This window comes from Brachypodium distachyon, chromosome 5 (genome assembly GCF_000005505.3).
Source record: "Brachypodium distachyon strain Bd21 chromosome 5, Brachypodium_distachyon_v3.0, whole genome shotgun sequence".
Taxonomy (NCBI): domain Eukaryota; kingdom Viridiplantae; phylum Streptophyta; class Magnoliopsida; order Poales; family Poaceae; genus Brachypodium; species Brachypodium distachyon.
The window spans coordinates 1,505,340-1,521,534 of record NC_016135.3 but is presented as its reverse complement, the minus strand read 5'-3'; the positions used below and the strand labels follow the sequence as shown (position 1 = coordinate 1,521,534).

Below are 16,195 nucleotides of genomic sequence, written 5' to 3'. Positions count from 1 at the left end.
ATCGGAACACAGATCGGATCTGGGTAAAATTGTTTTATCCGATGAAGAAATCCATGACCGGAATGCAGATTTGATCTGCGGGACCGCCGGCTTCGCCCTGTCGTAGCGCCTTAGATGTCGTTGCGAGATTCACAACGCCGATAGATATCGTTTCTATGCATAACTTGTTTTGCAGGATGTTGTGAATGGTATGGCTTATGTGCATGTGATGTGTGTAATCCATACGTGATCTGCGTGTCACGTTTTTTGTCAGCCGGCTGGAGCCTAGGTGCTGTCATTTATTGTATAACGACCTGCGTGTCGAATTTTCCATGTAATTTCCGTTCACTAGCTAGTGTAGCTACTTGGAGAACCTGGAGGACATGCAATCCGATGTACAAGTCGGCGACATGGAGTAAGGCGGCACGTGACAAGAATTGGCACGAGTCTACTTACAAGCTTTGTGGAGATGGAGATCACCATGAAGAGAGCCATACCATTTCACATTATAATTGCTTTATTTGTGTTATTGTTATGTCTCAGTTTTACCTCTATTAGATAGTTGGTAGTTTAAATCTCTCAAAGAAGGTCTAGTCGGTCGCCCCGCCAAGTGCTGCACCATCACAAGTTGGACATTCTTGGTAGTGGGCTCATGAAATTGAGGTGCTACCAATTCTTTCCAACTAGGTGGGTTTGAGTCGGACTCTTACAGCGGAAGCACTTGGTAAGCTAGACGAGTCCATCACAACGGTTGTGGGGCTCGGGGCGAGGTAGGTCGGGAGCCGAGGCATGTGATGCCACCCGACTAACAGGAGTCGTATGAGATGCGATTGGTAAGGTGTTGCCTACCCAGATCACTTGGCAGCTAGCGGTGATGCTAAAGCTCACTAGTCGTTTTGCTTATTTAGGATCCTGAATCACTTAGTAACCATCGGAGAGATGTTGGTTCTAGTGGGAGCATAAGTATTAAAGCGTTTAATATTCCTGCTCTTTTATGAATACATGTCTTAAGTGTTTTGCATATTTTCTGTTGTAGATCAATGGCACCTAGCAACCTTCCTCATTTGTCCACTTTTGCGTTGAGGTCGATCCTAGAGAAAGATAAACTTAATGGAACTAATTTCACCAACTGGTATCGTAATCTGAGGATAGTCCTCAAGCAAGAAAAGAAGGACCATGTTCTAGACACTCCACTCCTAGATGAGCCTGATGAAGATGCGACAGTCGCTGTCATGAATGCCCACCGTAAGGCTAGAGATGAGTCTACGGAAATTAGCTGTCTTATGCTTGCACACATGGAACCGGACTTGCAGCAGCAGTTCGAGAATGTTGAGGCCTACGATATGATCGAAAGCCTCAAAAGTATGTTCCAGGCTCAGGCAAAGACCGAGAGGTATCAAGTCTCTCAAGCTTTGCTTGGCTGTAAGCTCAAAGACGGCGATCCACTGAGTCCGCACGTGATCAAGATGACTGGTTACGTGCAGTCTTTGGATAGGCTGGGTTTTCCCATAAGCGATGAGTTCGCTACAGATATAGTTCTGAACTCTCTTCCTAGTGCATATGCTCCGTTCATCTCGAACTATCACATGCATGGTATGGATAAGAAGCTCACTGAACTACATGGGATGCTCAAGACAGCAGAGGCTGACCTCAAGAAAGGCACCAGTCAAGTGTTGATGGTGCAGAATAAGGCTAAGTTCAAGAAGGGTTCTTGGACTAAGAAGAAGAAGGCTAAGTCAGGAGGCAAAACTCAGGACTCTGTCCCGAGCGCTGCCTCAGGGACTAAGCCATCTCCTACAGCTGGATCCACTTGCTTCTATTGCAAGACGGATGGGCACTGGAAGAGGAACTGCAGCAAGTTTTTGGCTGACAAAGCCAAGAGTGGAAGTGGGACTTCTAACTCAGGTACGCTTGTTTGTAATGTTATAGACATTTATCTTGCTGATGCACCTAACAGTTCATGGGTATATGATACCGGATCAGTAATTCACATCTGCAACTCGTTGCAGGGGCTGGTAAGAACTAGGAGCGTGGCAAGAGGCGAGGTTGATATTCGAGTCGGCAACAAAGCGAGAGTCGCTGCGTTGGAAGTCGGCACGATGCAACTTCATTTACCTTCAGGATTCTTAATGGAGCTGAATAATTGTTATTATGTTCCAGTGCTTAGTCGAAACATTATTTCTGCCTCATGTTTAATGAGACAAGGTTATGAGTCGAATATTAAGAATAATGGTTGTTCTTTATATTTGAAAGATATGTTTCACGGCTTTGCACCCGTCCTGGACGGGTTATTTATTTTGAATCTTGATAGTGAATCAGTCTATAACATAAATGTGAAAAGGTTAAAACCAAATGATCTGAATATGACTTACTTTTGGCACTGTCGGCTTGGTCATATAAGTTGGAAGCGCATGAAGAAGCTCCATGATGATGGACTTTTAACTTCGTTCGACTTGGAGTCGTTCGAGACATGCGAGTCATGCCTATTCGGCAAAATGACCAAGACGCCTTTTGCAAGGAGTTGTGAAAGGGCGTCTGACTTGTTGGATCTAATACATAGTGATGTATGTGGCCCAATGAGCACGACAGCCAGAGGTGGTTATGAGTACTTCATTACCTTCACTGATGATTTGAGTAGATATGGATATGTCTATTTAATGAAACACAAGTCAGAAGCCTTTGAGAAATTCAAGGAATTCCAGAGTGAGGTACAAAATCAACTCGGCAAGAAAATAAAGTTTCTACGGTCGGACCGTGGAGGCGAGTACATGAGCCATGAGTTTGATGACCATCTAAAGAGTTGTGGAATAGTTCCTCAGCTTACTCCACCGGGTACGCCGCAGAGGAACGGTGTATCAGAACGGCGGAATCGGACCTTGTTGGACATGGTACGATCAATGATGAGTCGAACAGATCTACCTTTGTCATTTTGGGGATATTGTCTAGAAACTGCAGCGTTCACACTAAACAGAGTACCATCGAAATCGGTAGAGAAGACACCGCATGAGATGTGGACTGGCAAAAGGCCGAGTTTGTCTTTTCTTAAGATTTGGGGCTGTGAAGCATTCGTCAAGCGACTTCAGTCGGACAAGCTCACAGCCAAGTCGGATAAGTGTATTTTCGTGGGGTATCCAAGGGAAACCTTAGGGTACTACTTCTACAACCGAGAAGAGGGCAAAGTGTTTGTCGCTCGGAACGGTGTCTTCCTTGAGAAAGAGTTTCTCAGTCGGGGAGTCAGTGGGAGCACAGTGCAACTCGAAGAAATTCGGGAGGAACCTGCTAGAGGCGAGTCAGCTACAGTCTTAGAGGCTGAGCCGGTCGTGGTATCTATGCCGGTAAAAGCACCAGAACCACGGAGATCTGCTAGATTGCAAAGTGCTCGTGAAGTATTACTGTTAGACAGTGATGAGCCGACAACTTATTCGGAAGCGATGGTGGGATCTGATTCTGAGTCATGGCTTGGAGCCATGAGATCTGAGTTAAAGTCCATGGATGAAAATCAAGTTTGGACCTTGGTTGATCTGCCAGACGGTGCAAGACCCGTCGAGAGCAAATGGGTCTTTAAGAAGAAAACTGACATGGATGGAAATGTTTCTGTCTATAAAGCACGGCTTGTCGCGAAGGGGTTCCGACAGGTTCAAGGAGTTGACTACGACGAGACCTTCTCGCCCGTAGCGATGCTTAAGTCGGTTCGGATCATGTTAGCTATAGCAGCCTATTTCGACTATGAGATATGGCAGATGGATGTCAAGACGGCTTTCCTCAATGGAAATTTAACTGAGGACGTGTATATGATACAGCCCGAAGGTTTTGTCGATCCGGCTAACGCTGACAAGGTATGCAAACTTCAGAAATCCATTTATGGACTGAAGCAAGCATCTCGGAGTTGGAACATTCGCTTTGATGAGGTAGTCAAATCTTTTGGCTTCATCAAGAGCGATCATGATTCTTGTTTGTACAAGAAGTTTAGTGGGAGCAAAGTAAATTTTCTAATCTTATATGTGGACGACATATTATTGATGGGAAATGATGTCTTGATGTTGCAAGAAACCAAAGAATCATTGGAAAGGAGTTTCGCAATGAAAGATTTGGGTGAGGCAACTTACATACTGGGAATCAGGATCTATAGAGATAGATCTAGACGGCTCATTGGATTGAGTCAAAGTACATATTTGGACAAAGTGTTGAAGAAATTCAACATGGAATCGTCTAAGAAGGGATTCTTACCGATGTCCCATGGTGTAAAGCTTAGCAAGACTCAGTGTCCTTCGACAACTGATGAGCGAAATCGGATGAGTGCGATCCCGTATGCTTCGGCAGTCGGATCCATCATGTATGCCATGATTTGTACTAGGCCTGATGTTTCCTATGCTCTAAGTGCAACAAGCAGATACCAGGCTGACCCTGGCGAAAGCCACTGGGTAGCAGTTAAAAACATCCTTAAGTACTTGAGAAGGACTAAGGACATGTTCCTAGTTTATGGAGGTGAGGATGAACTCAGTGTAAAGGGTTACACGGATGCGAGTTATCTCACCGACTCAGATGATTCTCGTTCGCAATCTGGATATGTGTTCGTGATGAACGGAGGGGCTGTGAGCTGGAAGAGTTCCAAGCAAGATACTGTGTCTGCGTCTACAACAGAGGCTGAGTATATTGCTGCCTCGGAGGCAGCAAAGGAAGCCGTTTGGATCAGGAATCTCCTGATTGATCTTGGTGTGGTTCAGGGCGCGTCCAATTCATTGGACGTATATTGTGACGACAATGGTGCTATCGCACAAGCCAAGGAACCTAGACAACACCAGAAGAACAAACATATACTCATGCGTTACCACCTCATTCGCCAGTTCGTCGAACAAGGTGATATCAAGTTATGCAAGGTACACACGGATGCAAACATTGCAGATCCGTTGACAAAGGCGCTACCACAGCCTAAGCATGAGGCGCACATGAGAGGTATGGGCATTAGATGTCTAGACATATGATGTCAAGATGATTGACTCTAGTGCAAGTGGGAGACTGTTGGGAATATGCCCTAGAGGCAATCATGTATGATGTAATTCCCAATGTATTCATAAATATTATTGAGTTGTCCTTGTTTGAACATCTGATATGTATCATTGAATATGTGATTTGATTGTGGAACTATGTATTCATGTTGTTCATACTAAATTGTCCTTAGTCATTGAGGTTGTGCTGGACACATAACCTAGACTAATGTGAAAGTTGGCTGATGACTCGGTTCCACTTGTCATGGGCATGGTGATGTCATTCCAGCTTACACGGACTCGGCTAAAGAGTTTAGCGAGTCGGACTGACCCATATTGAGATGCAACGAGTAGGTCGTCATTTGCATGTCTCAATCAATGTAATCCTTAGACCTGAGGTTATCGCACAATCCGAGTTGTGGATCACCAACTTAGGTTCTGTCAAACGTTGTTCCGTAACAGGGCAGTTATAAAGGCAGAGTTCGGGTTGACTGAGAATCAAGCTGTGTGATGTGGATAACCAAGATGGGATTTTGCCCCTCCGACTGGAGAGATATTCTCTGGGCCCTCTCGAGTGATATGATTCGGGAAGCATGGCCATGCGCGACTTGGTTAATTGTTAACCGGGTTGATCGACTAAGAGTTAGTCGGATGAATCGTATATCACAGATCGAGAAGAGAGTTGAACTATTAAAGAGATGACGATTAATCGCCTATAGTTCGACAAGGTATATCGTGAGGCAAAAAGGGACTAAGACGTATGTCACATTGGAAGGTACGTCGTCATGACTCGATGGTACTTGGGAGTCGGCACGTTCTGCTAGGAGCCGCTACCGATTGATCGATTGTGAGTCGGACTCCAATCGTGTCCAAGTCGCCATGAGCCTGTGGGGTCACACACTTAAGAGCGGGAGCAAGTATTTGGTCGGGTTGGACCCGAACTGGAATTGGGCTGACAATGCGAGTTGGACTCGCAGGGTGGATGGGCCACAAGGCTTGGAGCCCACTTCCACTCGATATATAAGCAGGGGCGTGGGATGCCTAAAGGGCACGGTTTTTTCCACTCTCATGCGTTGAGAACCCTAGCCCGATTCAGTTCAACCGTCGCACCGGATCTAGCAGTCCGCCGCCGGAGCTCCTCCTCGCACGTGTGGATACCGGCAGAGGTGCTGTACGTTCAGCACTTCGACGATCGCGGGATTGGATCGGCTGGATCGGATCGAGGGACTGCACTGCATCAAGGCGCCGCATCAATAATCCGCAACTGCGCGTCTAGTGGTAATCCTCGTGGCCTTCTACCTCGGCTAGATCTTGGGAGTTCGCGTAGGAAAAGTTTTTTGTTTATCTCTACGCGCCCCTTCAGGCGGCGCCGCCGGCGTCGGCACGCGTCCTCTTGCTTGGCGTGCCGGGCGGGGAATCGCTCCTCGCCCTCTTGCTGGCACCCGCCAGCGATGAGGACTTCGGAGGGTTGCGCCGGAGCACAAAGCCCCGGAAGACCCCACGAGCGGGCGGCGCCGTGGGCGCCCGCGGAGTCGTCGTAACCCGGAGAGCTCCGGGTGTTGTCCGCGATGCCGCCGCGGTGCCAGGAGCCAAACTAGCAGAGGCCCCCGCCACCGGGGCGAGGGCCGTTGCCGGGGTGCCGGTGACCCCAGCAGGCGCTGGTGCTACCAGGGTACCGGCGGGCACCGCGGGACCGGTTCCCGCCGCGGAGCTGGTGGCCGCCGCAAAGGCAGGGGCCGCCGCCGAGGCACTCGCGGCCCCTGTTGCCGCGGCTGCCGTCAAGGTACCAGCGGGCGCCCCAGAAGCGGCTGTCGCCACCAGGTTGGTGGCCGCTGTCGGGGCAGACGTCGCCGTTGAGGAGATGGCTGCGGCCGCTGTGAACGCCCTTGATCTTCTCACGATCAAGGGCGCACTGTCGCTGCTTTCCTCGTCATCGTCCTCCACGGCGACGACTTCCGGGGACGCAGCCACCTAGCCCGCCTCGTCGTCCAGCGACCAGAAAGAGGGCCAGCTGGGCTCGGACCCGCCCTCGCTCTCCTCGATCACCTGCTTCCCGCGGGGTGCTTGCGGGGGAGCGTGCGGGACCCGGGTGGGGGTGTCGTCCATCAGCCCCCACTCGTTGCAGGGCGGGAAGGCGCCGACGATGTCGCTGAGCGTCCTGACGCTGGAATGGAGAGCGGAAAACCCCGGCGGGAACTCCGTCGACTGTAAGATCTCGCCAGAGATCCCCCTCACCCATGTCCTGAGGGACTCCAAGTCCATGCCGTCCGCCTGGAGGCGTGTCCTGTCCCCGGAGCCCGTGTACATCCACGCGGGCCGGGGACGTAGCTGCAGCGGGGCTATGCGTGCCACGTCAACATCGGTGAGCCCTGCTAGCCGCAGCGCCTTGATCTTCTCCACGACGGGGAGGAGGTCGGCGTCGCGGTGGTACCTGTCTTGCCAGCCGTTCTGGGGTACCGGCAACTCCGTCGGCGGCTGGATGAACTCCTGGGGGTCCTCCACTCGGACCCAGCGCCAGTCGCCCCGCCACTCTTTTTCGATCTTCTTCCCCGACCAGACGATGAACTCTGACTTCATCTGGTCGCGGGCGCGGAAGACCACCCCTGACGACATCGCCTTAGCGTTGTCGATGCGCGGGTAGAAGTAGTGGCGGAAGAGCCCCACCGACGGCATCACCCCCACAAATGCCTCACAGAGAAACTGAAAGGTGGCGAGCAGGAACAGCGAAGTGGGGTGGAGCTGCGCCACCCACAACTGATAAGACTCCTTCAGTGCGTCGAGGAACAGAGAGAAGGGCGGCACCATGCCGCAAAGGAGGAAGCGCGCGAACACCCGGAAGTCGTTGTCCTGGTGCTCGATGCCCGCCGGGAAGATCCGCTCTCCCCGTGCTCGTTGAAGCTGGAGGCGACGGCGTGCCGGAGCTTCCCCAGCGCCTCGCCGTTGTAGCCGGGGCAGAAGAAGGCTACTTTTGCGCGCATCTCCCGCCTCTTCTGGTCCTTGGTGGCGGCCGCTTTGAGTGCCGCCTCGGTCTTGCTTGATGCGGGCTTTTTCGAGGTTTGGACCTCCTTCCTCTTCCTGGTGGTGGGGGGCACCATGGAAAGCGAGGGCGGAAGCTGGCAGGAGCGCAGGGATACGAGGTGCGGAAGAAGATGGAGGCGAAGGGGCAAAGTGTTGTTCCCCTTTTGGCAATAGTAGAGGCTTTATGACGCCCGGCTGTTTGGTAACGGCCGGTTCCGTACCCTACGGGTGCGCGGGGATAACTCCTAATCAGTGGGAATAATGCGCGGAGTGGCCTTAACTACCCCTATTTAGGGGGGGGAGTTAGGGCGGGGATCGTGCATCCGCTGCTCCGCTTGTAACGGCGCCATACACGGGGCAGTGAAGGGACACGGGCCCGCGACTGATCGGGGCCCGCGCGTCAGTTAAGGGCGTAGCCCGGCAACCGACCAGGGGAAGACCCTTCCGGGAACAGGTGATGCCGGCCCACGCCCGGGGGCTACTGTCGCACCAGTGGCACCCGGGGTACCACCGCTGCGCGACGCGCGGGCCCCTTTCCCGGGTTCCCAGGAAGGTCTCATCCCGGGGAGCGTCTATGAGCTCCCCGGCAAGCTATGAGCTCGAAAGGCGCTAGCGGGGCTTCGGGGAATATTCCCGCCTGGGCACCGGGTTCCCGGGTGCGTTGGGCTCGGGTGCTTCCCGGGGTCGACTTGCTGGGACTGGGGGTTCCCGGGCACGTGCCCCCGCCTCGGGTGTGGGGCCCAGTTGACAGCGCCACGCGGGCGCGTGGCCGGCGCGAGGCGCGTGGTCCCACCAAGGCAAGGAGCAAGGCGCGCGGCTCAGTAAACGAGCCGACCGATGGGTAGTTACCCGTCCGATCCAAGGAACAGTGGTTGTCTAATCCTATCCTAGGGTCTTAGGCCCCTAGCAGCGGAGGTGGCACCCATGCACGCCACCAGCTCACCGGGAGGGGTTGCATGCCTCCCCGTTGGACACTTGTAGCTCATGCACCGTGGCACATGTGGCATCCCCTTATGTATAAAAGGAGGACCCAGGCCAACGGTCAAGGGGAAAAATCAGTTAGTGAGTTGGTCAGTTGGACAGTCGTTCAGCTCCACAAGTCCCCTTAGCTGGCTCACTAGACCAGGGATCAGTTGGTTCTAGTAGAGAGCCAACAGAGAGCAGTACAGAGTACTTAGACATTGAGGGGGAGCCCGGGAACGTGCCCGGTAACTTTTAACATTTGATCCGCAATCAATATCAGTTCAGACAGGCAGGACGTAGGGTTTTACACCTTCGGGTGGCCCGAACCTGGGTAAAAAACGTGTGTGCACTTGTTCTTGTACCCGCGCGCACCCTTAGCACTTTGTCTCACCGGCCCCGTAGGGCCTCATCGGTCATGCCGGCGATCACCGGGTCTCCGCCCCAGACGCCCCTACCGAACCTAAAAGGGGGACGTGGTCGCACGGCCCCGGTTTCGGAGCACCGAGCGACGACAATCTCCATGGGTCATCAGTGGCGGGCCTAAGTGTAAAGCTTGCCACTGATGTGTGTTTTTGTGATTTTTACAATTTTTCATATGTGACCTTTAGTGGCGGGCGTTCGTGCCCGTCACTAATGATGGTTCATAAGTGACGGGCTTGGTACGCCCGTCACTGATGAGGTGTCATCAGTGACGGGTGTTATGCGCCCTGTTGGAGATATGCCCTAGAGGAAATCATGTGATGATGTTATTTCCTATGTATTCATGAGTTAATATTATTGTCCTTGAACATCATCACTGATATGTATCAATAAATATGTGATTTGTTTGTGAGACTATATATTCTATGATGTTGTTCTAATGGTCCCTGGTCATTGAGGTTATGCGGACACACAACCTAGACTAGCAATGTGACTCAATATGATGACTATGTTTCACAAGTCATAGGGCAAGGTGTTGCAAACTGATAGCATTGGACTCGACAATGAGATTGCCGAGTCGGACAGACCCGCACTGAGACACAACGAGATGATTGTCATTTGTTAGTCTCAAGTACGATGTTTATGCCAGTCCTAGACCTGAGGTCATCGCATGAGCTTGAGATGTGAATCGGCTTACTTAGGGGTTACCAAACGCTACTCCGTAACTCGGTAGTTATAAAGGTAACTTTCGGGTTTGCTGAGAAGCATGCTGCAAGTCATGGTTGATCAAGATGGGATTTGCCCCTCCCTTTCGGAGAGATATCTCTGGGCCCTCTCGAGTGATCAGATTCGGAAAGCATGGCCATGCGACTTGGGTTAAGCGTTAACCCGTTCAGGAATCTGAATCACGAGATCGAGAAGATAGTCGAGCTATACACAAGGATGACAAGTACTCACCTTGAGCTCGACACACATATCGTGAGGCAAAAGGAATGTTGCATGTGGACACATTGTATGGTTCGTCAATATACTTTGTGGTTATTCGGGAGTCAGCACGTGCTGCTAGGCGTCACTACTGACTATCGACTTGGGTCGGAACCTGTGTTCGGACTCACAGTCGTGTCCATCTAACCGCGAACCTGTAGGGTCGCACACTTAAGGGGATGGGACTGAATTGGATCGGATCCAACTCGTATCGGGCTTAGACTCCTAACGGGCCTCAAGTGTTGAAGCCCACCAGGGAGGTCTATATAAGTGGAGGAGGCATACCCGGTTAGGTTTACCCCAGTTTGTGGCACGAGTCAGACTCGGCCGTCACATCTCCATGCCCAAACCTTGCGATCGGAGCTAGCAGTCCGCCGCACGCAGTTCCTCTCTGTACGTGTGGATACCTCAGAAGCGTTGCACCTGCGGCGCTTGGACGAACTGTTCGTGGGATCGACGAGGAGGAACAAGCCGATCGACTACTCGGCATCGACACGCATCACCGACTCTACTTCCGCTACGGGTCTGCGCGTTTAGTGGTAATCTCGTGATCCATTATCTACAGCATTGATCCAGGCGGAATCGGTAGAAAATTTTATTTTGTGCTCGTGTAGCCTACCGTGTTCCCCAACACGCCCGTCACTGATGATGGTTTATGAGTGACGGGCTTGGTACGCCCGCCACTGATGAGGGGTCATCAGTGACGGGTGTTATGCCCGCGCCACCTCCCTGCCCCTGCGCGCCTGTTCGCGCCGACGCACCTGCTTGCGGCCGCCCTGCCCCTGCGCACCTGCCCGCGCCTCCTATCTTCCTCTGCCAGCCCCGCCATGGCCGTCGGACGCCCGACTGCTCGTTTTTGGTTTTGTGAGGACTCGGGCAGAACAGATACCGCATACTCATTTTCGGTTCAGTTTTCGGTTTCTATTCTGGCCGCTTTTTTCCAAAACCGAAAAACACTGATTCGGTACACCGAATACGCATTTTTTCGGTTCAGATTTTTCAGTAAATGCTAGAGTTGCTCTAATCAAGAGCAGAAGTTCAGAACAGTGGCGCGCGTTTGTTCTGAGAAGGTGCTACCGGGCTGAGGATTTTCAGTCGAGCGGTCAGACCGTCGTGTTCGGGCGGTCGGATCGGCGCAGCAGACGGCTGCAGAAGGCATCACCACGGAGAGTCCAGGCACGAGCTCGGATGAGGTGGTGAGTTCGGGTGACGAGTACTGCGCAAGCGATCTGCCAAGCGATGACAACATGGCCGGAAACGAGGGCGAGGATTTCATGGAGACCAATCTAGCAACGATCAAGGGCGAGGTCACCGCGGAGGTTGATCCGGAAGAAGCGGTCGATGCAGCGGCAGAGGCGAGTGACTCGGAGCTATCAGATCGGTCTCCACCACCGGTCAGATCGCTGTGGTTGTCAAAGATGGCGACCAATCCCAAGTTGGAGGTGACGAAGTTCGATGGCAGTAGCAACTTTTGATTGCGGCAAGCCAGAGTCAAAGATTTGTTGACGCAACAAGGTACTTTGAAGGGTTTGCAAGAGGAGAAGCCAGCCAAGCTTGATGATGATCAATGGGAAGAGATGCGAGCACGGGCAGCCGCCACCATACGATCATGCATGTCAGATGAGGTCATGTATCACATCATGGAGGAAACTTTGCCGAAGACAATTTGGGATAAATTGGCCAGTCGTTATATGTCCAAGACTCTCACTAACAAGTTGTTTGTGAAGCATAAGTTTTACAAACTGAAGATGGCGGAGGGGTCTGATCTTGCAGAGCCCGTGAATGTCTTCAATCAAATTGTGGCTGATCTAACACGGCTGGATGTCAAGGTTGTTGATGAAGACAAGGCCAGAGTTTTCTTATGTTCCCTACGAGTCTTATGAGCATTTATCCACTACTTTGACATATGGAGGAAACCATCAAGATTGAAGAAATTACTGCAGCGTTACTTGCACATGATTTGAAAAAGAAAAATAGGAAAGCCGATGCAGTTGGAAATTCTCATGGTGAAGGTTTGGTTGTCAGGGATGAGCTCGTGAAAGGACAAGGGGCAGGGAGTACGTCCAAGAACAAGAAGAAAAAGGTCCAGTGCTTCAAGTGCAAGGATTGGGGACATCTGAAGAGGGACTGTTCGGAACTGAAAGGTGGTACCAACTCAAAAGTATGACTCAGACGACGGCGGTGATGTTCTCTTCATATCAAATAAGCGGTCAATTAAAAAAGAAGCGTGGATGTTGGATTCAGCTAGCTGCTTTCATGTGACACCCAATAAGGAGTGGTTCTCTTCGTATGAATCTTGTGATCATGGTTTAGTCTACTTGGGAGATGACACGGGCTACCGTGTTGTTGGCGTAGGCGACATCAAGTTCAAGATGCATGATGGAGTTGAGCGGGTGCTTCAAGGGGTGATGCATGTGCCAAGGCTAAGGAGGAATCTAATTTCGCTTGGTCTCCTACAACATGATGGCATGTCTTCCTGTTCAGAGGGGGAGAAGACCATGAAGATCATGAAAGGAGAGATGACCATGATGATGGGAGAGAGGACGACTTCGCATCTTTTCAAGTTGCAAGGGAGCACTGTTGCAGGTGGAGTCATGAAGGATGGAGTTGCAGGTTTAGCGGTGTGGTGCCAGGATGGCGGCAGGTCTAAGGCCAAGTCAGATTCGTCGGGTAGCTCCAAGTAAGCTACAAAGAAGACAACCCAAGTTCGGTGTACAAGGAGGTTTGGCGCATGAACGACTTCAAGGTGGTGGATTATTTGCCAAGGTGGAGTTTGTTGAGTTTGTGTCGAATAATAATTGTACTAGGTAGGTTACGTGGACCTGGTGTTGTTATTGTGGTATAGGATGGAGTCGTTGTCAGACTCCAGTTACCCATGTCCTATATAATCAGGGGAGAGCCACACGATGTAACCATGACAACATAATAGCAATAGACTCGCGGGGGAAGTCGGCGGCTTGTGCCAGCACCCAAGGTGGCCGGTGTTGCGGTATCATGGGGGAGGAGCGCCAGTAGTCAAGCCCCGGGGATGTAGGTTTCAGCCGAACCTCGTTAACAAATATCAGACCACGGTGTCATCCTTGATCGTGCATCCGCCGGATTTCGTAACAGGCTGGATCATAGAATGATGATATCTTACATTGAGCACGATGTATTTGTTAGGAGGCATTTGTTAGTATTGGAGAGTCCAAGATATCATAGAATGATATGTTACATTGAGCCAGATGTTTTTTTTTATCGGATAAAACTTCTCATTCTTCAATTTATGGTTACATCATGGAGTAGCAGGGGAACCATAGAGCTTGGTGGATCATCAAACCAAAACTGCTCAGGAATTGAGCGAGATGTATTTGTTCGTATCGAAGAGTCCAAGATCAAGGTTACTGCTCACACAGAGGAGTTTTATCTTGTCCTAGAAAATTATGCATTCATTACTCACTATTTTGCTTGTTGTTGTAGCACTGATTTAAATTTCCAATTTCATCTTTGAAGATTTAGCTTCTTCTAGTGTTGGATGTGATCATGGGAGTTTCGAATCAATCAACCGTTTGATTTGGTACTATCTTTTGTATCATCAATTATCGCATATGTTGTCTTTTGTTATGTATTAGCCTAGTACTTGAACAATTGAGTATTGTGTTCAATTTTTTTATCAATTGTCTTGGATTTTTTTTTTTTAGTCCAAGTTATTTTGGCTCGAGGCTGCACCATGCCTCCGCCGCTTGTTGTCTACAATATGCAGCAACTATGTTCTTTCTAGGAAATATGTTCGTTACTAAAAAAAATGCTATTTATAATTATGTAGTCAAATTTTAACATAGATATTTGTACCTGCAGGTTTTTGTCTATCTAGATGGGTGACGGGTACGGGAAATATTGTACCAGTTGACGGTTATGGATAACAGGTAAGCTCAAATGAGACCCGTAAGGGTATGGAGAAACTCCACCCTTACGCATAGCCTGTGGATGCCATCTTTAGAAATGACAACATCCAAAAGCAAAGTTACTTCAATATACATCGTTCAAACAGAAGGGATTGCAGCACTGGAGAATGCCTTTACAAACTAGTAAACAATATTACTTCCTCCTGAGCAGTTTCCTGAATAGCGGCTTCCTCTCTTTTCCTGATAACATTTGAATATACAGAAGCGATCAGATCCGTTTGATTAAGCGGAAAACGGAGGCTAACAGGGCCGAAAGATTGGGGTGTCAAGTGGGATCCCACCAACATCCGTCTTCTAGTTCAAATTTTCAATTTTAGTTCAAATTTTGAGCCAAATGTTGAACTAGCAAATTCCTAATGAACTAAAAGTGGGAGATAATTGAGATCCCACTTACATCCTTATGAAAGAAGATGTTTCTAATCTTAGTTCGGTGGCAGTACGTACAACGACGAGGATCGAGGATCTGTATTATGCTCGGTCACATCGATCCCGTGCAACCATAAACCAGCAACATGTAACATAGGTGGAGAGGGTGTGTGTACACCTTAACCATATTAGTTCTCCCGAAGCTGTGAGTTATGACTTATGATAGGGATGCCAAATCATACGGAGCTCTATAAGACTATAACCAACTTATGATAGGGTTGTATACTGGTACTATTACTGCATTTTCACAACTTCGCATCGATTGCTCGAAAACATTCTACTGCCATCGCTGCAGATGAAACGTATTAGATGATTTCTGTGTTCTCACTGTGTTGGATGTACACTAACATGCAACTACACACGTACACATGGGATGCACTTTGTTTTTCACAACTGTATATCACATGGCTGTCCAGGTAACACCGCAACTAACTGGGTTTTAGGTTATTTGAAACAGAAAAATTATTTTTCATCGCCCAACAGTCGAAACCGGATACCAATGATCCCTCAATCGGTCTGAAACAGTTAATTAGACCTGAATCCTAGATAGTTGATAGAAGATGTTGACGAGATAAAATCACATTTCCTCCCATCAGTGTGGGTCTATACGAGTCTTTTCTTGATTTTTGAGACGAAGACAAATGAACTTGGGGCTAAATAGAAATTTAATGCTAACGTGGCAAGTCAGTAGGAAAAACCACTGCTTTATACGGATTGAGGGACTATTGATGTCCGGTTTCTTTAGTTGGGGAACGAAATGTATAAAAAGAAGTTCAGTGACCATTCACGTACTTTTTTAAAAGTTGAGGACGAAAAATATACTTATCTCTATTTGGAATAGGCCTTCTTCGTCAATGGTAGGAGCATAGTTTTTTCTTAAATGTGATCAAACATCAAATTTTTTTACTCAAGACAAGGGCAAAACATCTTATAATTTGGAACAAAAGAAGTTATCGAATTATAATTTGGAACGTAGGGAATAATAGAAGCCTTGCAAAGGGTGTCGTGAGTTGTGGCGTTCAGCTGAGGCTTTGCAAACTACTTCTGGAGCATCTAAAGTAATATAAAAGTATGGTTCAAATAAGATAGTAATATAGCTTGCGCTTGCATTACCAATCGGCTTAAAAGTAGATGAAGTCATGACGAGCCCTTTTGTCATGGATGATATTAATTGCATTTTAAACTTAACACTCGATAGTTGTGGGATCGGAATACCTTGGATGTGGTCATATACATGGGTCATATTAGTACCGACTGGAGGTTTGGGTACTCCTGCATTATGGACCCGTTTGCTACCTTGGTTAAGCCATCGGATGATGTCCCCAGTTGTAGGTCTCTCCTCAGGCTTTGACTTCACACAATGTAAGCCAATATCAATGCACAGTTTTGCTTGACGCACGATATCACCTTCCAGCGCGGGGGTATACAGAGATGCTATTTGTGACTCTTCCCTCCATTTGTTCTTTACCTGTAGGA

The 16,195-nt window shown here is 49.4% G+C and overlaps 1 protein-coding gene across 4 annotated transcripts in view; it reads right to left on the bottom strand.

Moving 5' to 3' along the window:
* Nucleotides 1-16,195, bottom strand: part of LOC100837640 (receptor like protein kinase S.2) — a 33,209-nt gene that overhangs the window by 6,869 nt on the left and 10,145 nt on the right. For 3 of the 4 annotated variants that reach the window (XM_024455984.1, XM_024455986.1, XM_024455985.1), the window contains exon 11: nucleotides 15,935-16,187. In XM_024455984.1, coding sequence (XP_024311752.1) covers nucleotides 15,935-16,187 — 253 coding nt within the window. Of the gene's footprint in view, nucleotides 1-14,214; nucleotides 14,474-15,934; nucleotides 16,188-16,195 lie in introns of those variants that run through there. The other variant, XM_024455987.1, reaches the window with a different exon arrangement.